This window comes from Schistocerca piceifrons, chromosome X, assembly GCF_021461385.2.
Source record: "Schistocerca piceifrons isolate TAMUIC-IGC-003096 chromosome X, iqSchPice1.1, whole genome shotgun sequence".
In the NCBI taxonomy this organism is placed as follows: Eukaryota; Metazoa; Arthropoda; class Insecta; order Orthoptera; family Acrididae; genus Schistocerca; species Schistocerca piceifrons.
In genome coordinates, this window is record NC_060149.1 from 382,175,468 (window position 1) to 382,200,435 (window position 24,968).

Consider the following 24,968-nt stretch of genomic DNA (forward strand, 5'->3'; position numbering starts at 1 on the left):
ATAACTGAAAATGCTATGTTCTCTCTTGTCTGTGAGGTACTGGATGGATTAAACAAAAGGTTTCAAATGCTAGGCAACTTTTCTGATTTATCTAAGGCATTTGATTGTGTTTATCACAAAATTTTGCTCCCCAAGTTTGACCATTATGGAATAAGGGGAGTAACTCACCGCTGGTTAACCTCTTACTGTATCTGTAGAACAGTCGGGTGAAAAATAGTTTCAGGAACGGTCGGGCTGGGTCTGTGGGATCTAATAAATAAAACACTTACAACAAGTGAAAAACAGTACATTTACATCTAATGATGAACTTTTAATTTGTTCAGGTATTACAAAATGCTATATTGACATTATTTTAATATTTTGAATTATACAATAATTGTAAAAAAAAACTGAGAAACATAGTCTGCAGTACTAAATGTAAGTAAACCAAAAATACAAGTAAATTTGATAGAAATATGACTATAAATGAAAATAAGGTGTAGAACTAAGAAGCAAAAATGATGAATTTTTAGCATATAAATGGAAATTGTGAAAATAATGAATAGTTTGTGAGATATCGTCCTCTAAAATCATCATTTTTCAAAACAGTCGCCGCAAACTATTTCAGCATGTGCCATGCATAACCACACCTTGCAAACTTCGCAAAAGTATTTAGTTTTGCTGTCCTTGCATTTGTAGCATCTTCCACATTTTTCTGGTTGTGAATCTTCAACTATTCGTTGTTGTTTGGTGCTGGAGAGGTTGGAGCCAAGTCTGCGAATTTCGCACAGCAGGTTTGGTTGGGCTGCACATCTTGTCAAACATGGTGTTCTGAGAGACTTCCCTGGAGTTCTGAGGTATTCTCTTCTACCTGAAATGTGTTTGTTTGCTTTGAATACAATGTAGATATTGAGAGCTACAATGTTCAACAACTGAGATAAAGAAACAGAAAGGCCACTGGCCTGTCCCTCTGGCAACAGTCACATCATACACATAGCATCGACGACATCTACTCCACCCTTTCTTTTCTTGTAGTACATTATTATACTTTTTTTTTTTTTTTGTCGCTGTCACTCTCAATTTCATAATCATCATGCATTGACAAAATAAGCACTGCTGACTTGTTTCATTTTGTTACATGTGAGAGTAATGTGACGTCTTCCTGAAATCCAAACATACTTGAGTACGCTTGTTTAGATTTTTTGGGTAAAAACTCAAAAGGTATTTTAGGCTTATTTTTTGTTAACTTACCAATAACAGTAATATTCTGATCTTGTAGTACTTTTTTGATGGTTGGGTAAGAAATAAACAAACTGCCTATCGTCGGATTTCTTCCACACCCTGTCACTGGGTCTACAGAACAATGTCTTCTGCCTTATTACAGACTTTGTACGGTCCTTGTGGTTGTGCATCTGCATAGATTTCCAAATATTTTAGATAGTACATTTTAGAACATGGCAGGATCAAATCCTTGGTCCCATACTCAGCAGATTTATTTGGGATATACATCCTGAACTTCCATTTGCCTCTGTATGAAACAAGCATTTTGTCCAAAGTAACAACGGAACAGAATATGCATTGCAGTTGTAGACAAACGTATCAAGAATGGATCTTATGGCAGCAAGATTATCTTGTGCTTTTCTTTCTTCCCTTGTATGTATGTTGTCAAACCTGATAAAATGAGTCAAAAATCTCAACCTTTCCAATGACACACTTGCTCAAAATATTTCTATTTCAGTCCCCTCTGTATTCAAAAAGTCTTCGATATTCATTTTACCGCCATGCAATGCTCCAGCTAAATAAAGTAGGCCAAAATATGCCTTCATCAAAACTTGTAGGCCTAGCCATATTTGGGTCACGTGTGTATTTGTTTTGAACTGAATCAATATAGATATTGATTGATTCAAGCACTAAATCAGTGGATTGCTAAAAATTAACTGCCTTGATTCTAACAGTGATTGTATAAGGGGTGTTCAAAAAGAAACGAGCCAGAGGCATAATTACAGAAACCAGTACCTGTATGTTAGAAGTACTGAACCTGGCTGTTGAGACATTTGTCCCACTGTGACACAAGGTGGTGAATGGCTGTCTTACAAAATTCCCATGGCTGTGATGCTAATGTGTGTTCCGCACATTGCGGGCTTTAAATTAACTGTGCACCCTCCGACTCAATGTTGCAATATTAAAAGTTTTGGCTGGTTTCGTTGTGTAGGGGCTGGGATACGTAGTTTCTGCATTACAGACCAAATGCTGCAGTGTCTACTTTCCACGATAAAAATACACACATGAATCGAATGGTCAAAGGTTTCTATCACTCGGCAATTGTGAATTATGAAAGAAACACACAAATTTATAAATGAATGATTGCAATTAAATAAAATCTGCAGGTACTATCGTAATGACTTTAAATGGTGAGTACGATAGTTGAAGTAAGTTTGAGAATGCGGTATATTTCTGCAAAACACTTATTGGTGTCGATGGTCCAGCAATTAAATAAAGTATGAGTTGATTTACAAGGAAATAACAGACTCCTACTGCGCGTAATTAGTTATGAACGACAACATAGCTCACGAGATATTCACTTCCAGGCGCGTACTATGTCTTCACTGCAGAAGCGATGGAAATCTCGCAAGTACACAAGTCGGCACTCCATAGTATTTCTATCTCTTCCGATCACGCGCAAACTGCTCCACTCCAAGTCTTTCCCGCCACTGTACGTCGCGCCTTCACGTCCAGCCTCTCCATGTCCTGTGCCGTACTGTCCAGCGCCGCACTCTCCCGAACTCCCTGTCCTCTCTTGAAACGATGCTCTTCTCCCACTTCCAACCAGTCTCCCCATTCACGAGTGCTGTGATTGGCTAGAGTGCTCATGCCATGTCTTCAAGCTAATGCACCCACACATTATTGAAACACACATGGAATACTGGATTTACATTTAAATAACTTGAAATTAAATAAATAATCCTACGGGTGGACCATGAACATGCTCTAACACACAGTATTAGATACATAAACAAATTAAACAAACATATATCAAGGGAATAGAACAAAAGGTAGGCCACTAACCTAATGTCTCTGTGCTTTCTAAAATGCAGTAATTATTTAACAAATTTCTTCATGAATAGTATATATCAGATATAAACAAAGACATAGACGAATAAGTATATTTATAAGCATGCTGCTACCGTTTTTTCGTGTAACTGTGGAGTACCTATGGCATGATGAAATTGATAGTAATCGGCCACTTGGATATCCTATAACTCATGTACTATTCAAGTTACATACCTGTAATTTATACCAATTTAGATTTACTCTAGTAGCTTTCTAGAGACACATCGATCGGAGAAATCAGATGAAGCATTCAAATTTTGGAAATTCATTGCTGAGTGTTACTTGTGTAATTTACCATCAGATACTAAACTTTAAACTATAAAGATATTGAAAATCTGATTGCACCATCAGAATCGCTGTGCAAATAATAGTAATGTACATGTTTCTTTTTGAGGTATCATGATTCATTTGGCTACTATTAATTTCCATACGAACTGTGATACGTCTGCCAGTAAGGTTTTGCAAAGTCTGCCATCTTTGGCCCTCGTGGTGCACAGTGACACCAAGGAATTCCCAGCCACGTGCTCGATGGACCATGTGCTCCGGGCATTGTGGGGCACCACACGGATGCTAAAGAGCTCGGCCCTGCCGGACGGCCCTAGCAGTGGTTGCCAACTTAGAATATTTCTAGGGCACTGCAACTCGCCCGTTACATTACACACCTCCACATACTAACATTCTGGCTTGCCAGAATGTTCAGAAGTAGCACCCTTCAGTTCATAGTAGTACATATAAACAAATTACAAAGAACAGAATTAAACGATTAAAACGCCAGGCCAATAGTGTTTACTAAATTTTTGAAGTGGTGTGGGAGCAGCATGAATTTCGAAATAACCTTAAACTCACACACATTATGAACAAAGTGGAATATTAAATAAATGCCTGCGTTTCAGTTATACATACGCAATTTTTTTGTATTAGAAATAAATTTTTTTAAATGCACTTTCACTGTTGTAAGCACTTATCGTGCCACTTATTCAGTGCTAAGGCGCCTTCTTGCATTAATTTTTCCGTCACACTACAATCGTTCAGACGGATTGTAGCACGAAGTATTGATCAACTCACATCAGTCTTTGACCAAATGCCTCGCAGAAATCGTGTCTGCCTCTGAATTCCGAGCTCCACTGTTTATCGTGACAAATCTGTCTACAACGAAATCCAAAAGTAGAAACCCGTCAACAAACCATTTCCCAAAACCAACCAGCATCCTCGCTAAAGATTCCCTCCAGCACAAAACGATAATTCAGGACAAAGTAACAATGCAAATGACTGAATCACAATAAGCTCAAATTCCCACAAGTTCTATTTAATTGACTTTAATCAATCCTCCCTACTCCACGCACCAAAATTGTGTGCACATACAATTACAGTTGTAATACCCTTCAAATTGACCACTGAATTCTTTGTCACACTCTTATACAAAGCATGAATCAATATATATTTTACTAAAATCCACAATGGCACTGACCTCCACTCACTCTCAGTGCCTAAACTTCCCCCTCTTGCACACTTACAGAACCACAATAAACTCACAAATTATTCATGAATCCCCAAGTAAAACATTTAAATTATCCCTCCAAAATTACTACCACTAATTACAAACTAGAGCAGCTTTTCACTTCTGCCCTTTCTCTATATACTCTTCGCAATTTTAAACTTCTCTCCTTTCCACACATGTGGCAGCAACGACCGTAACGTTCTACCATACCAACGCCAATCAGTCTCTCTAGAATCACACTCCTCCTTCATATACTAATTCATACGAACTTCATTACACAAACCATCCCCATCCACACTATTTACTTCAGCCCTCTCTAAATTTTCTGTGAGTTCTTCCACAAATTTCGCCGATTCACTACCCACAGCATGCACAACTTTACTGTTTTTCCCCTCCAAAATATTGACACTTGCAGCTTCAGCAAAATTACACATCAATTTACCGTTAAACCCTTTATCTTCCTGATATAATACATTGATGTCTAAGCCATTATCACCATAAATATATTTATCTCAGCAATCTTATCTGCTGATACACCATTTAAATCACGACATAAATTCACATCAGAAACCTTACTTTCCTCCGTCGACAAATTAACTTTATGTGAGTCGTACACAGCTTTATCCTCCACCGTTACATTACACAAATTGCACCTACCTTGTCATACAATTTTGGGACTTCCAGACTTGCTGCATTCTGCTGTAATTGGACAAAAATCAGCTCACACTGCCATTTCTACACACTTTTAATTCAGATTAACCCGCGATCCTATTTTACATACAATCTCACTTTCACACTCTGACAAACATTTTAGATTCCCACATACATCAATAAGTTTCGTTTCGCCTTCATTCGTGATTAGAAATGCGTAAATTCCTTCCTCCGAAGTATCAACACCAGTAGCTTTTACATCATTACATAAAGTACCATTACTCTGTTCCTTTAAACAGAAATCATCTACCTCCTCCAATACATTTTTAACCTCAACTGCTGGCAAGACCAAAGCTATGCCGCCTTCACTAAAATAGACACTTTTCGCCGAATCACAAATATTTGCTACTACAGCACCTTCGTTACTGCAATTGTTACTGTTTGCTAATACCTCTTCAGAACTCTCCACACAATTTGCTTTCACAAAATTTGAACCATTGAATCTTTCCATTTATCACCATTCGCGCACTCATTCATTACACATGCACAACTTACATCATTCCCCGCAAATTTATTCCCATTACTTTTACTTAAATCTCACAAACCTATGCTTCTGCCTTTTGTGCTTGCTTTTATTGAAAGGGACACCTATATAGCCTTTGTCTTTAACATACCCCATATTACATATTTGTTGCCTTTCCCCAAACCTATCAACAGTTCTACCATTACCATTATCTCCAGTCCTTTTCATTGACTGTTTAGATCTCCATCTCCATACCTGAGCTGTGGCAAACATCAGTTTCCCCGACCGGTTGTTACGCGATTGCACTTCGTGCAAATTTCCACCGTCAAATCTGCATTCTTTACTCGGATCCCGTTCATGGAAGTTATCACCCCTGTTCGTTCTCTGACCATTCTGCTCATTCTAGCTACTATCTCCGTGAGAATTTCTTTGATTTCTCTCATGATTATTATTTTGGTGGTGATTATTTGAATTCCAATTTTGATAATTACCACCCAGTTTGCTCTGAGGTTTGAACTTCAAAGCCCTCTATTATTTTTCTACAAATTCTAGAAATTCGTCCACAGAATCACATGGACTATGGACAAGGTCCCACTACAAATCTTTGGGTAATCGCCTTTTTAACATGGTGATTTCCCTTAAAACCCCCAACTGATTTTTCACATGCATAAGCTTGCCAAGGTCGCGCTTGCAAAAATCTCTCATCGTCCCATTACCGTACCTGTAACTTGGTCCATTTAAGAATTCATTTTGGATCCGCATCTGTTTTGCCTCACTCCAAAATTTATTCAAAAAACGCTTTTCAAACTCTTCGTATGATTCGCACGAACTACATTTAACATTTGCCCAAGAGTGAGGGTCTCCCTCCAAATGCTGTTTAATGCATTTTATTTTCGCGTCGTCCGACATGCCGTGAACAAAAGTTTCCCTACACGTAGCCAAGAAATTTGCTGAGTGATATCTTCCTTCATCTGTGTAACATTTCACAGATCTGGTATTTGCTCAAGGGGTATTTATAACCGCCGTGGCTTGTTGGGAGGCTAACGAATGTAGATCATGTTTTATCTGTTGCATTTGTTTTTTAAATTCAGTTTCACTAGTGATACTGGACTGTATTTTATCTTTAATTTTGCCCACTTCTTTCTCCCCCTCACCTACACGATTGGTAATGTCACTAATTGCCAAATTTACATTGCTTTTATGAGCATCTTGCACTTTTATACACTTACCTTGTCCCCAAGTTCCGTCTGTATCTCATCCATTTTTTCCCCCAAGATCTTTTTCCACTGTTTCGATTTTAGATTTTACTCTTACAACTTCATCCGTAATTTTCCTCGTATCCACTCAGACACATTTTAATTTATCAACAATTGCTTTTTAAACGTTACCCATAATTTTTTCAACTTCCTCTTTCACAGCGGACCCTATTTCAGTTCGCCTAACTGTTTGAATTGTACTGATATTATTTGCCATTGTATTCATGATATTTCCCAATCCCTGGATCATATTCATTAGCTGAGACATCATATCTCCCCCACATTTATTCCATTCCTCTTGCCTGAATTCCTACTACGTACACTTTCGCACTCTGATTTCGGACTTACCGGCTCACCTCATTTTTTAGAATTACACATACTAGATCACTGTTTTATATCCGCGAGGTCTATAAATGGAGCTTGGACTTGAGAAACAGAAACTATCCCTCTATTTGTGCAGGTACTTATCTGATCTGAGATGGTTTCCTCTGCCATGGTGATGCCGTCGCTTGTTGTGGAAGTTGACATTGAAGACTCCCCTGGAGTACTCGAAGAAGCTGCCGTGGTACTGCTGTTGAGCTGCATCCACCTCTGGAGAAGTCGACTGATGTAACCATAGCTGCCGCCCGGTACCGCGTGTTCAACTGTATCCCCGTATCCGATACTGCTCTCCGTTGAACACACTAACCGCTACTGTTCCCTGCACTCAACTTATTTAGACTCTGAGCTCCCACACAAATTGTCTTTAACGTGATAGATTAGGACCTCTATCGATATGTTGTGAAAATTACTGCATAATTTCACTATTTTCAGAAACCTTCTTGCAGAGAAAAAAAACACCGATCTCACACTGTGTTTTGTGAGAGGTTCACTCTACAAAAATCTCTGCTAGTTTTGCAAAGGTTTTTACACTTCGCATAGTACGCTGAATAACAGAGAGCAAGGGAATTACCACTTTGCAGGGCACAAATCCCAGACAAGCCCCCAATTGCGGGCTTTCAATTAACTATGCACACTCCGACTCAATGTTGCAGTATTAAAAGTTTTGGCTCATTTCGTTGTGTAGGGGCTGGGATACGTAGTTGCCGCATTACAGGCCAAATACTGCTGAGTCTACTGTATACGATAAGAATACACACAGGAATCGAATGGTCAAAGGCTTCTATCACTCGGCAATTGTGAATTATGAAAGAAACATATAAATTTATAAATGAAAGACTGCAATTAAATAAAATCTACAGGTACTATCTTAATGACTTTAAATGATGAGTACGATAGTACGTTTGAGAATGCGGTATATTTCTGCAAAACACTTATTGCTGTCGATGGTCCAGCAATTAAATAAAGTAAGAGTTGAATTACTGGGAAACAGTAGATTCCTACTGCATGTAATTAGTTATGAATGACAACATAGCTGATGCGATATTCACTTCCAAACGCGTACTATGTCTTCACTGCAGAAGCGATGGAAATCTCGCAAGTACACAAGTCGGCACTCCATGGTATTTCTATCTCTTCCGATCACGCACAAACTGCTCCACTTCAAGTCTTTCCCGCCACTGTACGTCGTGCCTTCACATCCAGCCTCTCCATGTCCTGTGCCATACTGTCCAGTGCCGCACTCTCCCAAACTCCCTGTACTCTCTTGAAACGATGCTCTTCTCCCGCTTCCATCCAGTCTCCCCATTCACGAGTGCTGTGATTGGCTAGAGTGCTTGCGCCATGTCTTCAAGCTAACCCACCCACACATTATTCAAACACATACGGAATACTGGATTTACATTTAAATAACTTGAAATTAAATAAATATTCCTACGGCTGGACCATAAACACGCTCTAACACACATTATTAGATACACAAACAAATTAAATAAACATATATCAAAGGAATAGAACATAAAGGTAGGCTAGTAGCCTAATGTCTCTGTGCTTTCTAAAACACAGTAAAGATTTAACAAATTTCTTCATGAATAGTATATGTGGAATATAAACAAAGACATAGATGAGTAAGTATTTTTACAAGCATGCTGCTACCTGTTTTTTGTGTAACTGTGGAGTACTTATGGCATGACTCGATCGATAGTAATTGGCCGCTTTGACTGCCTATAACTCATGTACTATTCAAGTTGTATGCCTGTAATTTATACCAATTTAGGTTTACACTAGTAGCTTTCTAAAGACACGTCGATCGGAGAAATCGGATGAAGCGTTTAAATTTTGGAAATTCGTTGCTGAGTGTTACTTGTATAATTTACCATCAGATACTAAACTTTTAAACTATAAAGATATTGAAAATCTGATTACACCATCAGAATCGCCGTGCAAATAATAGTAATGTACATGTTTCTTTTTGAGGTATCATGATTCATTTGGCTACTATTAATTTCCATACGAACTGTGAAATGTCTGCTATTAAGGTTTCGCAAAATTCGCCGTCTTTGGCCCTCGCGGCGCACAGCATCAACATGGAATTCCCAGCCACGTGCTCGATGGATCATGTGCTCTTGCCGTTGTGAGGCACCACGTGGATGCTAACGAGCTCAGCCCTGCCGCGCGGCCCGAGCGGTGACCGCCAACTCAGAATATTTCCAGGGCGCTTCAATTCACCAGTTACCTCACAACGTACAGCTGGATGTTGTCGTCCGAGGTGAATCGTTTGCCCCTTAGAGCCTTTTTAAGGGGACCAAAAATGTCGTAATCACATGGATTAGAGGTCCAGACTGTATGGAGGGTGGCCGATAACTTCCCATTTGAATTTTTGCATGAGTGGCGCAACTGTGTTGGCTGTATGAGGCTTTGCATTGTCTTGGAGCAGAATGACCCCATGGGTAAGATTGCCTGGTTGTGATTGTTTGGCAAAGGGTGGTCAAGGTTTTAAGTAATGCTGGGCATTCACTGTTACCCATGCTGCAGGAAGTGAATCGGTAGGGGGCTATCTTGGTCAAAGAAGAACTTCAGCATAACCTTTCCTGCACTCGTGTGGATGGCCTTTTTTTGGTGGTGGTGACCCTGAATGCTTCCACTGAAGACTTTGTTTTGATTCTGGTTGGTCTCACAGACACAGCCCGACCATTCTAGGGTTAATAACAGACAGCAAAAGGACGTAATCAACAGTGTTGAGAATGGCTATGATGTTGGGTCTGAGTGGGGCACAGTTAAATGATTGTGTTCCAGGAATCAGTGCTGGGGCCACTCCTGTTCCTTGCTTATATAGAATTACATGTGACTGTAAAAGTATTTCTGTTTTTTTGATGACACTAGCTTGGTAGTAAGGGTATTGTGTGCAACGTTGGCACTGTTTCAAACAGTGCACTGCAGTATGTAGGTTCATGGTTTGTAGAAAATAAACTAAGGCTAAATCACAGTAAGACTCAGTTTTTATAGTTTCTAACACACAATTCGTGGAAAGCCCACATGCAGGATCTTATTCAAAGACTTAATACTGCCATTTTTACTATTTGAATGGTATCTGAAGTAAGTGATAGTTTGACACAAAAAGTAGTCTACTTTGCTTATTTTCATTCGTTTATGACATATGGTATTACATTTTGGGGTAACTCTTCCCACTCCAAAAGGATATTTTTGGATCGGAAACGGACAGTTCGTACGAGTTTTGTAAGATCGTGAACCTCTTGTTGACTCCTGTTCATTAGTCTGGATATTCTGACATTAGGCTCTCAATATATACAGGGTGGGCCATTGATAGTGACCAGACCAAATATCTCACGAAACAAGTATCAAATGAAAAAACTACAAAGAATGAAACTCTTCTAGCTTGAAGAGGAAAACCAGATGGCGCTATCGTTGGCCTGCTAGATGGCGCTACCATAGGTCAAATGGATATCAGCTGCGTCTTTTTTAAAATAGGAATCCCCAGTTTTTATTACATATTCGTGTAGTACGTAAAGAAATATGAATGTTTTAGTTGGACCACTTTTTTCACTTTGTGATCGATGGTGCTGTAATAGTCACAAACATATAAATACGTGATATCACGTAACATTCCGCCAGTGCGGACAGTATTTGCTTTGTGATACATTACCCGTGTTAAAATGGACCACTTACCAACAGCAGAAAAGGTTGACGTTGTGTTGATGCATGACTATTGTGATCAAAATGCCCAACGGGCGTGTGCTATGTATGCTGCTCGGTATCCTGGACGTCATCATCCAAGTGTCCAGACCGGACACCAGATAGTTACGTTATTTAAGGAAACAGGAAGTGTTCAGCCACATGTGAAACATCAACCATGACCTGCAACAAATGATGATGTCCAAGTAGGTGGTTTAGCTGCTGTCGCAGCTAATCCGCACATCAGTAGCAGACAAATTGCGCGAGAATCGGGAATCTCAAAAACGTCGGTGTTGAGAATGCTACATCTACATTGATTGCACCCGTACCATATTTCTATGCCCCAGGGATTGCATGGCGACGACTTTGAATGTCATGTACAGGTCTGCCACTGGGCACAAGAGAAATTACGGGACGATGACAGATTTTTTGCATGCGTTCTATTTAGCGACGAAGCGTCATTCACAACAGCGGTAACATAAATCAGCATAATATGCACTATTGGCCAACGGAAAATCCACAATGGCTGCTACAAGTGGAACATCAGCAACCTTGGCGGTTTAATATATGGTGCAGCATTATGGGAGGAAGGATAATTGGCCCCCATTTTATCGATGGCAATCTAAAAGGTGCAATGTATGCTGATTTCCTACATAATGTTCTACCGATGTTACTGTAAGTTGTTTCACTGCATGACAGAATGGCGATGTACTTCCAACATTATGGATGTCCGGCTCATAGCTTGCATGTGGTTGAAGTGGTATTGAATAGCATATTTCATGACAGGTGGATTGGTCGTCGAAGCATCATACCATGGCCCGCACGTTCACTGGATCTGACGTCCCCGGATTTCTTTCTGTGGGGAAAGTTGAAGAATATTTGCTATTGTGATTCACTGAGAACGCCTGACAACATGCGTCAGAGCATTGTCAATGCATGTGCGAACATTACGGAAGGCGAACTACTCGCTGTTGAGAGGAATGTCGTTACACGTATTGCCAAATGCATTGAGGTTGATGGACATCATTTTGAACATTTATTGCATTAATGCAGTATTTACAGGTAATCATGCTGTAACAGCATGCGTTCTCAGAAATGATAAGTTCCCAAAGGTAGATGTATCACATTAGAACAACCGAAATGGAATGTTCAACCGTACCTACGTTCTGTATTTTAATTTTGCTACCAACTGTTCGTCTAAAATTGTGAGCCAGATGTTTGTGACTATTACAGTGCATCTATTGCAAAGCAAAAAAAGTGGTCCAACTAAAACATTCATATTTCTTTATGAACTACACGAATATGTAATAAAAAAATTTGGGATCTAATTTTAAAAAAACACAGTTGATATCAGTTTGATCTATGGCAGTGCCATCTAGCAGGCCAACCATAGCGCTATCTGGTTTCCCCCTTCAAGCTAGACAACTTTCGTTCTTTGTAGTTTTTTTTGACACTTACTTCGTGAGATATTTGGCCTGGTCACAATCAATGGACTACCCTGTATATATTCCTTACTGTCGTTTCTTGTTAACAATATCAGCTTATCCCCAAGAATTAGTTGTCACTCAGTTAATACTAGGGAGACTCTTGTGCAGAAAGGCGTGCAGTATACTGCTGCATTCATTTTCAATAAGCTACCACAAGAGATCAAAAATCTTAGCAGTAATCCAAGTGCTTTCAAATCGAAACTGAAGAGTTTTCTCATGGGTGACTCCTATTCTGTTGAGGAGTTCCTTGGAAAATTAAGCTGATTCCTGTGTTATATTGTTGATTGCGTTTATGTAAACTTATGGCTTGTCTTAAATTTTATTTTATCTGTTATTACTTTTATGTTGTAGTTTCATGTACTGACACATTCCATGACATTGGAGATTTGCCCTCAGTTTGGTCCTACGGAAGTAGATGTGTAAAATAAAAATAAAATATAGCACCATCAGATTCTTGTTAAGCAGGTGATCTGGAGGCTATTGAGATTGTAGGTGGACTTTATGAAAATGTTTTTAGTGTATTGTTGTGTTTCGGTGTTAAGTTTTTAAGTGTATTAATTTTCCATTAAAAAGAATTACAGGAAGATAATGGTCATTTTTGATAAAAATACTAAGAAACTCTACTACTTTAAACTTAATATGTGAGTAAATGATAATGTAACCCACATCTTGCACATAAAATGACTGTTAATGTACGCAGATTCAGCATGTATGGTGATTCCACGTAACATAACTATCCCATGTAGTGATATTTACTGGCATATGCTTTTTGAATTTTAACAGTAAACTTCTTTCTGACGTATAACCATTCCCTTGTGAGATCTGCCATATGATTCAGTTGAGGCTCTTATGCTTACTAAATCAACCTGTGATGAAATGTGCTTCTGTTCTTTTGATGTCCTATTTCTCTTCACAGTACTCAAAACTTGGTTAAATGAATGTTTTGTTAATTCTCTCTTGCTTGGATGAATTAAATTTCATTAGGATTCTTCCATTCAATCTGAGTGTGATTGTTCCATTTGTAACTCTGGATACATACTCCTCGATTTGAAGATTGTAACTCTTAGCAGTAACTGATTACTAGTCATCTAATTAAACAATAATGGGTTTTTGACTTAGTTCTCAAATTTGTAAAGACCTATATTCAGATGGAGCCTATGCTGTAGTGCTTTTTCTTTTTTTCAAATTGACATTCTCACTGTTAATATGTATTGTTTTAATTTACTGATATTCCTGCATTCTAAATTCAACATTTCATTCATTCACTTCCATGCCATACGTAAAGTAAATTACACTATCTACTGTACAGACACAACTATGTACTGCAGAATCAACTGGGCATGGGAAGGATTGCCAGTCTAAAAAGAGTGGCGGGGAGTATTGTATTGCCAATAGAAAAGCAGTAACAGCAAAATGGGTTGACTGGGAGAACTCAGAGACTTTGAACGTGAACTACTCATTGGATGTCACCTCAGTAACAGATCCATCAGGGACATTTGAACCCCTCTAAAGTTGCACAAGTTGACTTCTGATGATGTGACAGTGAAGTGGAAATGAGAAGGCAGATGTAATGTACTAGGCAACAGGGACCATTGAGATTGCAAAGGATGTTTGTAAAAAGAAAGCATGAAGTCAGTGGAAAGAATCACTTGTGAATTCCAAAGATCTGCCAGCAGTCCAGCTAGCACAGTGACTGTGTGTAGGGAGTTAAAACGAATGGCTTACAGTGGTTAAGTAGCTCCTCATAAGCCAAGAATTTCAGTAGTCAGTGCTAAGCTACGCTTGAGGTGATGTAGAGAGCGATATGCAGGGACTGTGTATCATTGGAAATGAGTGATTTGGGGTTACAAATTGCATTACACCCTGTGACAATTAAGTAGAATGGTTTGGGTTTGGAGAATCCCTGGAGAACATTACCTGCCATCGTGCGGTGCCAACAGTGAAGTGTGGAGGAGGTTATGTTGTGTTATGGGGATGTTTTTCATGGTTAGGGTGTGGTGGTGTTATTGTGCTTAAGAAAACACTAAATGCTGAAAGATATGAACATGTTTCACAGCATTGTGTACTGTGCCCAATAGAGGAACAGTTAAGAGATGATGATTAATTGTATCAGCATGACAATGCACCCTGCCATAAAGAGCATCTTTGAGGCAATGGATTTTTGGCAGTAACATTCCTGAAATGTACTGGCCTGTCCAGAGTTCGGACTTCGCCTCAAGGAGTTCCATTAGGTTCAAGTTGGAATGTCAACTTCACACCAGACACCTGCCCCCCGCCCCTCCCCCGGTGCCCTGCATCACCACCTTCTTTAGTTTTGGATGTTGAGGAAGACTGGACTGCCATTCCTACACACAGTCATTCAGGTACTTAACTGAAAGTGTCCCCAGCAGATTTCAAGCTGTCAGAAAGGCGAAGAATGGACACATCTCTCCTTATTAATGTCCACTAATAAGTGTCCACATGCATTTTATCAGATGGTGTCTACTAATGTGTGTACTACTTCATGCTAGATGACTTGCAAGATGAAATATGCAAAAAATTAATTTTACAAAAATAAATTATCATGTGCTTGCAGGAAAGGGACACGCTTTCATGATTCTCGTGGAAAGCATTACAGCCTTGCATATGAAGAAGGAGATGTACTTGGATTTTTAATTATATTACCAGAGTCAGAAGTGGGCAATTACATTCCTCCTACTTACAAAGATAAGGTAAGAAACTAAATTAACAAGTTCTAGTAGATAAGCTGTAACGGTTAACTATCAGATTATGATTTCAGTGATACTGTTAATGTTTCCAGCATGCAGTTAAAAGGAGAAGGTAATATGTCCTGTCTAAAACAAATAAGCTGTAGGTATTAAAGAATGAGCACAGAGCTATAAATGTCAAAAAATATCTATGCATGCTTACAAACAGGAAATCATTTCTGATATATTACTGTACCAGGATGTAGAAATAGTAACTATGGTTGGAGCAATAAGCACAGTTCCATACCAAGGCACCTCCATAAGTAATCACAGACCATTTCCTAAGATAATGACCATAAAACATTTCTTCATCCCTGACAAGATCAGAAATACCTCATGTGAGGTGTAGTAGATGGAACATAGAATGATAAAACTTTTATTACAACGAAACATCACCAAGTCAACTTCTTATTTTAAGGAAGGAAGGGGAGGGGAACACTTGCAATATATCAGTCCCAGCAATCAATCTTCTGAGGAAATTTGGGACATAATTCTCATAGTACTTACTTATGGCCTTCTGATAATACAGCTCTTAAACTTTCACATGCACCACTTGTTTGTCATTTGCTGTGCCCTAAGCAGACACCTAATGCCAGAGTGCGAAGTACTGTACAATGACGTGATAACCAGAGTCCTGGAGTCCTCCTATTTGGGCATGTTGAACACGAGGGAAGAGGAGGAGAGAGGTGAACACTTCTGCTCAATGTGTTTTTAAATCTTGTTAGAGAACAAGCATGTTGTTCTACATGAAAAATAGTAAATAATAAAAGTATGTAATATGTCAACCACATGCAATACACATTCAATGTTATTTAACATTGTTCTCATATTAATATTCTGCAGCTATATATACAAAAGCAGAATTAATAATCCTATGTAACTAAAGAATAATTATGAAATGAAGTTAATGAGTTTTGATTTAAAATGTAATCATACCAATCACATTGAAGAATAGCACACCTCCTGCAAATGTACTTAACTTTAACAATGCCATCTGTAAAATCCAACAAAAATAACCCACAACAGTGATGATGATAATTAAATAGTGCTCTGCTACTTCATTAATGACACACTAATTCATTTAATTAATTTGCACTGCATTTGTGAATTGCAAGATAACAGTGTTCAAAGTAAAGAGATCTCTGGTACCAATTGCAGGTTAGAAACATGGACTTTGAGTCGAGAACAAGCCATTCTACCAATATCAAAGCAGTATTTCACACTTGAGTATTGTGTGGTTGCAATAGGACTGAGCGCACAGAAATTTTACAGCTATACTTCCAGAAGATCATAACTGAGTACTATAGGAATTATGTCCCAAATTTTTATGTGGGGTAGATTGCCTGGGCTGCTAACTTGCAGGTGTGCTTTTTTCTCCTTAACCTTTTATTTGGCAAATGGTGAAAATAAAAACAAAAAAATTTTCAGTGCTTATATTTGTTTATTATGCTTAAAGAAATACAATTCAGTCAGTTTTAGAAATTTTTGACAAAAATTATGAACATTATGAAATGTTGCTTACAAGCAACATTGCCAGCAGTAGACCACATTTATACATATTATAGAAAAAAAGTGTTTGCCAATAACCTCAAGCAAAAGGTTTCCTGTGCGTGAATAATTTAATTTATAAACACATTTATGCATTCCTGCTGGGTAATAGAACTGTTTCATTTTCCCTTCTAGTTCTTCTTGCAATGGAATTTTTGGAAACAGTTCTTCTTTGGAACGAAGCACAACACTAGATTGCATTTTGAACACATGACTGTAGAAAATCCAGATGGACAATAACGACGACGACCTTTGGGACCATATACAGGCCAATGCTCCATATCAAATCGGACAGCTCGTGTAACAGTCGGAGCTGTTGGCTTTCTCCTCTTCTTTTGTGGTGGTGTTATGTCTATTGAGGGGCTTCCTACTGTTCTTTTCCTTGAAAACATCAAACCATTGGCAATATCTGGCCTGAATGACTTCAGTGAGGTCTTCTTGTCCAGAGATTCTTTTCGAAATACCAGCCAGGCGTTTACAACACTCAGATTTAGCATAAATCCAAACAATCACATGTACCAACACCTAGTTTTCATTGGTACTCTGTAGAGCTCTATCAGCATACCAGCAAGATCAACTCTTCCCATGTGCTTGTTGTACTGACGTACAGTACTGGGACAGGGCGCATCAATTCTTCTTTTTTCATTGCTGTCTCATCATTTTACTGTTGAGAGTGGTTGGACACCACAAAATGAGCTTGCAAGTGTCAGATTTTATTGTTTTGAATATCTGCCGTAAGCATATGTAATATACCAATGACACATGTCCCAACTATGGGCAATGTTGTTCACAGGCAACATAAAAGTTTTATACTATTTACGTAATTCAAAACAATATTAGATTGAAATATTTCTGCTCTAAACTCACTTCTGGGTATTTTTTGAAGAAAATCTGCTAAGATTACTGCCAATTTATTGAAATCCATTCTTTCAGAAACAAAATTAGACACCCCTGTTGCTCACACGAGGAGATCTCTGTAACATCACTGCACAAATTACCATCTCGTGTGGGAAAACCTTGAACTATTACAACTGGCATTCGCAGTGTGTAAAGGAACGTTGTCTGGAGGCAACAATGCCAGTAAAAGGCACTGGGAAGTGTTTGTTGTCCCATAAGGCCAATGTAAATTTGATGTTGCTTGAGAGCAACACTGCCAAATAAAGGGTTAAAATATGAGGTTGATTTGATGTTTCCTTTTTTAGTAGAAATAGTTGCAGAACAAGACCACCATCATCTGCTAAACAGAATGCAGACATGTTGTTACAGAACAGAACATACCATATAACAATATGCCTATGTAGAGATTGATCAGTAGCCCAGTGTGAAACATAGTACTTGTAACACAGCTAACCTAGTGTTCTTGGAAGTACTGAACTTGCGCATGATTAGTCACATTAAGACAGCAGAACTATGTTCATTAATGAATTCTGATTATCCTAAGATGTAAAACAAGTAAAATAAACTGTCTGGCAGAAAAAGGTGAAGGTGAAGCACCTGGAAGAGTAAGAGGAAACGAAATGACACTTTACCAACTGAGAGGATATGTGATATTTCAGTGATTACAAAACTCAGTCAAATTCAGAAAGAACAATCTGAGCCCACCGATCAGTACAATGTCGCACCCTCTCTGGCTTTGGATGCCTGCACCAATGCATTTAGGAAGGGTGACATATGCAGTGGTATTCTTTTCTGAGACAAACTGTTCCACAACTGTTGCAACTGGCTGAGGGACAGAGTTGACATCAAATCTGGGCACACATCTGTTACCTTGCTGGCCATTGGAGTACCTCAGCATCAGGCAGACAGTTCATAGACACGTAGTCCATATGTGGACAGGCATTGCCATGTTGAAAAATGCCACAATGAATCGTTGCATGAAAGAAAAGGCATCATAATACAGGAGTCCTTGTTGTACCATTGCACCATTAGTTCTCTCAAACACTTACCAGTTATGATTGGAAGTCATATCTCATGTCTTCTCATTCTATCACATCAGAGTAATGCCACTGTGGATTTCCAAAAAGTTGGGAGAGTGGGCTTTTAACTAGGTCGCCACCATACTTGGTTACAATGTCATTGGGAGGAGTGGGGTGGGAGGGTGGTAGTGCAGAATCACCATTCATCAGCAGTCGTGGCATCAGCTGTCAGTGTTGTGATGTTAATGCCAGTATATGCATGGGATGGTAATTCCCTAGTACAGATGCTGCTAGTGTCTGAGTAAAGGTGCGGGATGACACAAAATGTTGCAAGGAGCTTTTGTATGGCAGGTGTAGAAGTGAAGGGTTTGCAAAGTGCTTGGTGCACAGTATGGTGATCCTTCCTGGCGTGGTTGACCAGAACCTTGAAAGAGTACACCCGCCCTCGTGTTCCTATGCCATCAAACACTGGGCCACTATCATGTATGAATGCTCCACAAATCTGGACATTGCTCAATTTGACTAGCTGGTGAAAGTGAGACCCACAGTGAGGCCCCTTACAAACTGTTAGATGCTGATAACACTATCTCACAAGACTATGTGGCATCTCCAATGTCCTTCACAATGATAACCTCAACATCTGATGCCATTCACGCCCCTCAAGTATCATAAACACTAAATATGAACAACACTAATGCACTCCGGTGGCCATTCTACCTGTCACAGAGAATTGCAACTCCAATCATTTTCGTACCCACTGATAGTGTGTACATGTATGAAGTTACATTGACATCCAACCATGTCTTCTGGATGTTTTTTGTCAGGCAGTGCATACGGTAAAGGGAAATTACGATGGAAGGGCCTTCAGCCTCCACTGCCGAAAAGTGACTGGCTGAATTCAGATGTGTTTCTACTTATTTTGTATATAACCCATGTGAAGTATATCTACAAAACTGCAGCTGTGGATGAATAGATGAAAATAGTAGATGAGGTAATGCTTCCTGCATGCTTTGCATTTGATAGGCCAGACATGCGGCCTGGGTCATGCCAAATGGTGAGCAGCTCAGGGAACTTGTCGTGTGTCAGCTGGTTTCACGATTGCTGTAGCCAGAGGTTCTGAGCCGGTGACTGATGATTGCTACCAGTTCTCTGTGATTTTAGCTTTGTGTCAACTATAGTGACCACTGTGTGGAGTGGTAGTGGAATGTTTCGTGATCTGGGAAGTTTTAACTGCCCAGAACTTGAGGATGTCATAAAAAAATAATCCTTCAACCGTAAGGTGTACTGCATGCCAGACAGGTTAATGGCTGTAGCAACAAAACAGTTGATACTGCACAATATTTGCAGAAGCTGCCACACCTTAGTTGCATTAGGTTTGCTCAGTTAGAGCGAGCTCTCCCTGTCTGCCATGTACGCCTGTAGCTACTCGTGGGAATTCTGTGGAACCCAATGACCAACTCTTTTAACACACCCAGCAGATTTGGATGGACCACTGGGGAACAACCAACCAAGAGAGTTGGGAGAGAAGTCCTCATTAGCCCACAAACAAGATAAAAACTATGATTAGTAACAGGACACAGCCACATGATAATCAATTTTGTCATTAAGTGAGAAGCACATACTTTTAACTAAGTGTGGTGGTACAGTAGTAACACAGGGGACTCATATTTAAGGGGAAGGGGCTTCAAATCCCTGTCCAACAATTCAGGTTTAGGTTTTTAGTAATTTCCCTAAATCATTTAATGTGAATGTTACCTTGGTTCCTTTGAAAGGGCACAGCCAGTTTCCTTCTCTGATCTTTCTCAATCTGTGCTTGTGCTGTCTCTAATGACGATGTTATCAACTGAACAAAAATTGTAATTTTTCCCCCTTCCTTCAAGGTGGTTTTGAAAAAAATCCTATTTTTACATTAATAAAAATCTAGTAGGTATAGCAGGTACTGAAAAACCTGAAAAGGCTGCATAATGGTGATCTTTTGATCAATAAAATGCGTACCAGAGAAAATGTTGCAGTGGATGTGCACCAGCATCTCATGAAACAGAATCCCCATGCAAATCACTGCTGAAGTATGTTAATAGCCTGTGTGATCATCCAATTCGAGAAGGAAAATGCAAGGTATACTTAGAGGAGTGGAAAATTCTGGAGCCAAAAGTTACAAGGAAAATGCCATATGGAGAAGAAACTACATGCCAAAAACAATGCATCTACAGATACAGAGACCAATAATATGCACACATATAACTGTACCTGCACGCTAATAAGTGATATATTACCCACACATCCACAAACTGACAGTATTCATGACGAGGCTGTGAAGCAAATTTTTCAGTAGTATCATTGTAATAGACATTACTATCGTCCTCATATGTGCAGATACATAGATAGAAACCCACAAGAAATAGCATAGGAAAAACAAAGAAAGTTGGCTTAAAGTGATCTGACTGCATTTTGAACTCTTTGCCCCTTACCACAACCCGTAATGTCAGCTGTACTAATCAAAGGCAAAGGGAAGGCGGGAGAGAAAATTTTTATCACTGAATGGCTGTCTCATTCTATAGTGAAACATGGGAAGCATCAGAAATCATGTAGAGGAATCAAAATTCCTAGCACAGGAAAGATCAAAAGGTCACTAGGCATATGCGTGCAGGAAACTCACTTTTAAAAAATTGCCACGTGTGTGGTGTCTCATACAGAGGAGATGCTTTCATTACCATTTCCAGTTAAGCAAGTTTTTACAAAGTAAAAAAGATAGCGCTTCTGAACCTGCATTTCAAACAATGTCAGAAGTTTCTGTCTTCTCCAACATTCACACAAGACAGATTAAAGAGCCTTTGCTATACTGCTGGTAGATGCAGCAAAGTCCTAACTATTTAAAGAGATACTATCTTTGCTTGGTTCGAAAAGGGACCAGAATAGCTTCCCTCCAAGAGCTGAGATACTGACTTGTAATCAGATCTTACTAAAAACCTCAAGAATGATTCCTTTGTATCACTCATTCACACTGCATCTCATAATGAACTCCAGCAGGGCCAGTAACCATGTTCTTTGCTACTAAAAAGACAGCTTCTAACTGCCACAAGGAAAAACTGTGTTAGTGGACTCAAACGTTCAGTCGTCAGTTCTCCATGGGTTTTGGTTAGTGTCCAAATGTGGGCCTTGACTTACTTTAGATGTTACGTTACAAAAATAATCGTCCAAATCTGACGCTTGTCAGAAGAACATTTTCCTATTCGATCATTTTTATTAAAGGCTTTTGCATTGGGACCAGTTACCTTCACAACTACTGAGTGAGTCATTTAAAAGCCATATATTGGACAAGCTGCCGATGTCAGTATCTTACTAGGCTGAAAACACGACTTCAATGACAGGTTGCCAACTTCTAAAAGCACATTGACAGGAGCACATACTGGTCATAATGGTGCTAATTGTCACACCTCCGAACCATTGGATATAATTATATTAAAAGTAGTTCAAAGTTAATAGATGACACAGGGAAAGTCTCGGCATTAATAGAAAGGACATCACATTGCTATAGAAATGCAGTATATAAACAACTTACCAGTAGTAAGTGGGGATTCCGTTGTAACCCAGTCAGTCATTCAAATATATGAAGACGTACAGAGGACACTTCAAAGTCATAACAGCACTGATTGTAATAGTCAGTTGATCGGGGTTTCTGAGTCAAATGCATGGTCACTGAAATATTCAACTTTCGATGGTTCAGTTTATCGTGTGTACAAGTTTGTACATGTGCAAAACTCTTTTACATTATTTTAGTGGTGCAATGATGATGATTCTAGTATTTTATGACTTACAATTGATATTTAACTGCCATCAGCACAGGACATGATATAGACTATAAGTGTAGTGTACACAAAATTTTATACATCCCTTACCAGTAGCCTACTCTATTGTCAACCAAAATCATTCATGCGGTTGATTTGAGAACATCAACTGGTTACGAGACTATGAAACATACTGTATCGTACGGATTAGAAGATACTGTGGACTATAAAACACTCCATAATTTTAAACCTTTTTTTTTTAATACCATTTTTACCATTTTTATTATTAGAGTGCAAAGCTCAACAAAAAATTCTTAGTTTATAAAATTGAACTGACCTTTAAAATCTCAGAAAATCGTCATTTGACCTTTCTTCGTCTTCCTCCTCTTCCTCTTCCTCCTCTTCCTCTTCCTCCTCTTCCTCTTCCTCCTCTTCTTCTTCCTCTTCTTCTTCTTCCTCTTCTTCTTCTTCCTCCTCCTCCTCCTCTTCCTCCTCCTCTTCCTCCTCCTCATCATCATCATCATCGTCCTCTTCATACAGAAGGTGGTCTTCACTGCCGTGAAGAATGTTACTTGTGCCACCCCTGAAAGATTTAACAATAATGCCTTCTTTCACTCTAGACCACGACTGTTTTATCCACTGACACATTTGTTTTATTGTAGATTGTTTTAAAGCTCCCTTCAGTGTGAATTCATGTTGGGTATCATTCATTTATTCCATTCCTCCACTTCAAATGGTTTATTTATCAAGGCGTCAAGAGATTCCAATTATGAAGTAAATTCTCCTGGAATAACAGCAAGCTTTGTATTTCCCTGTCTCAATTTCTCTTTCACAGAACTTTTCAAATGATCACTAAACTGATCTAGCACAAGAACAGAACTCTTCTTCAATAAAGCACCTTTCCTTTTCTCCCACACTCTGTTAATCCATAATTTCATACCAGCCTCGTCCATACCACCTTTGTCATGTATGTGAACAACAACATCTGGTGGTATTTCAGAAGGTTTTGGCATTGTTTTGTGCCTGAAAATGATCATTGGATTAAGTTTAGTAGTGTCAGCACAGCATGAAAGGACAACAGTTTAGTGCATTTTGTCATGTCCACTTGTTTTTATAGTTACAGTTTTAGCTCCTTTCATGGCAACATTTCCATTACTTGACACATCAAATGCTAGAGGAGTTCCATCCGTATTCGCTATTTGGCATAGTTCCACACTGGTTTTCTGTCGATGTTGAATGATGAAATGATGGAAAGATTAGCGCTAGATTACGAGCTTGTACTTCAGTCATTTTTGTATTCAGATGCCATTTTGATGGTGTCCTTGAATCCATTTCAATACGTCATCTTCTAGTTTTGGCCATTTTGCATTCAGTCCTCTGTTTGCACATTTAGTCTTTCTCATTCTTTTTAAAAGTTGTTTTTTACTAGCCCACCAATCTCAAATGGTTTTCTCGAAATGCCGCTGAGCTGCTCTGTTTCCATGTTCTTCTGCATATGCTATTACTTTTAATTTATAGCCTGCATCCTGCTAATACCTTTTATCTTTTCCATTACAAAACTAGCTACTAACTAAAATATTTTAATATTACCTTGAACACAAATCACTTTAAATTCAAGTTCACTAGCATTGTAGACTGCAGTGACGCATCATAGGCTGGACAGTGTTCTGAGTTTATGATGGTGGGGTGGGAGGGAGACAGTGTTAGCAACCTTGTGCATCCCCACAACTCATGTTTGTCCCATCGGTAAACTGCTGCTGCTGTTGCTGCTGCTTTTGCCAATTGAATCCAACATTGCCTGATAGAAGTTTCCCACGATACCAAATATATGGCGGTTTTTAAGACTGGCGGGAATTTTAACTCAAACACTGGACATTTTTATGTTAATTTTGAGTATAAAACACACCTGAATTTTTGGAGGTAATTTTTTGAAGGAAAAAAGTGCATCTTACAGTCCATAAAATATGGGATGCCACATGGTGAAAGGCAAGAATAGTGCAATAAGGCACCATCCACAGAGTATTTTGAGAGGTACGTGTAATTAATAATACTACAGACTACTCCATTGTTCCAGCTACTGGCAGGTGGAGGGCAAGTAACCTATATTACCTAGACAAATTATGTGATACTACTTGGACACTCACTAAAATGGTCTCTCTCAGAAATGTATATATCCATTTCGTATGTGCATTCTGGTCCAAGCTGCCGGTGGTAGCGGTCTTGTGCAATTGAGGTGTGCTTACTTGTGCGAACGTGTTTGTGCTTTCTTTGCTGAATTAGGCTTCGGTTGAATGATGTAATATGTAACAGTCTTTTCGTTGTGCTTGTCTGCAACCCAATGGGCCATCTTTACAGTGAGTAACAATTTATCCTTTTCCTTATACTGTTTCCCTACA

General features: G+C 39.0%; 1 protein-coding gene across 2 annotated transcripts in view; it reads left to right on the forward strand.

Moving 5' to 3' along the window:
* Positions 1-24,968, forward strand: part of LOC124723116 (set1/Ash2 histone methyltransferase complex subunit ASH2-like) — a 199,982-nt gene that overhangs the window by 168,283 nt on the left and 6,731 nt on the right. For both annotated transcript variants that reach the window (XM_047248300.1, XM_047248299.1), the window contains one exon: positions 15,152-15,287. In XM_047248300.1, the coding sequence (XP_047104256.1) occupies positions 15,152-15,287 (136 nt within the window). The remainder of the gene's footprint in view (positions 1-15,151; positions 15,288-24,968) is intronic.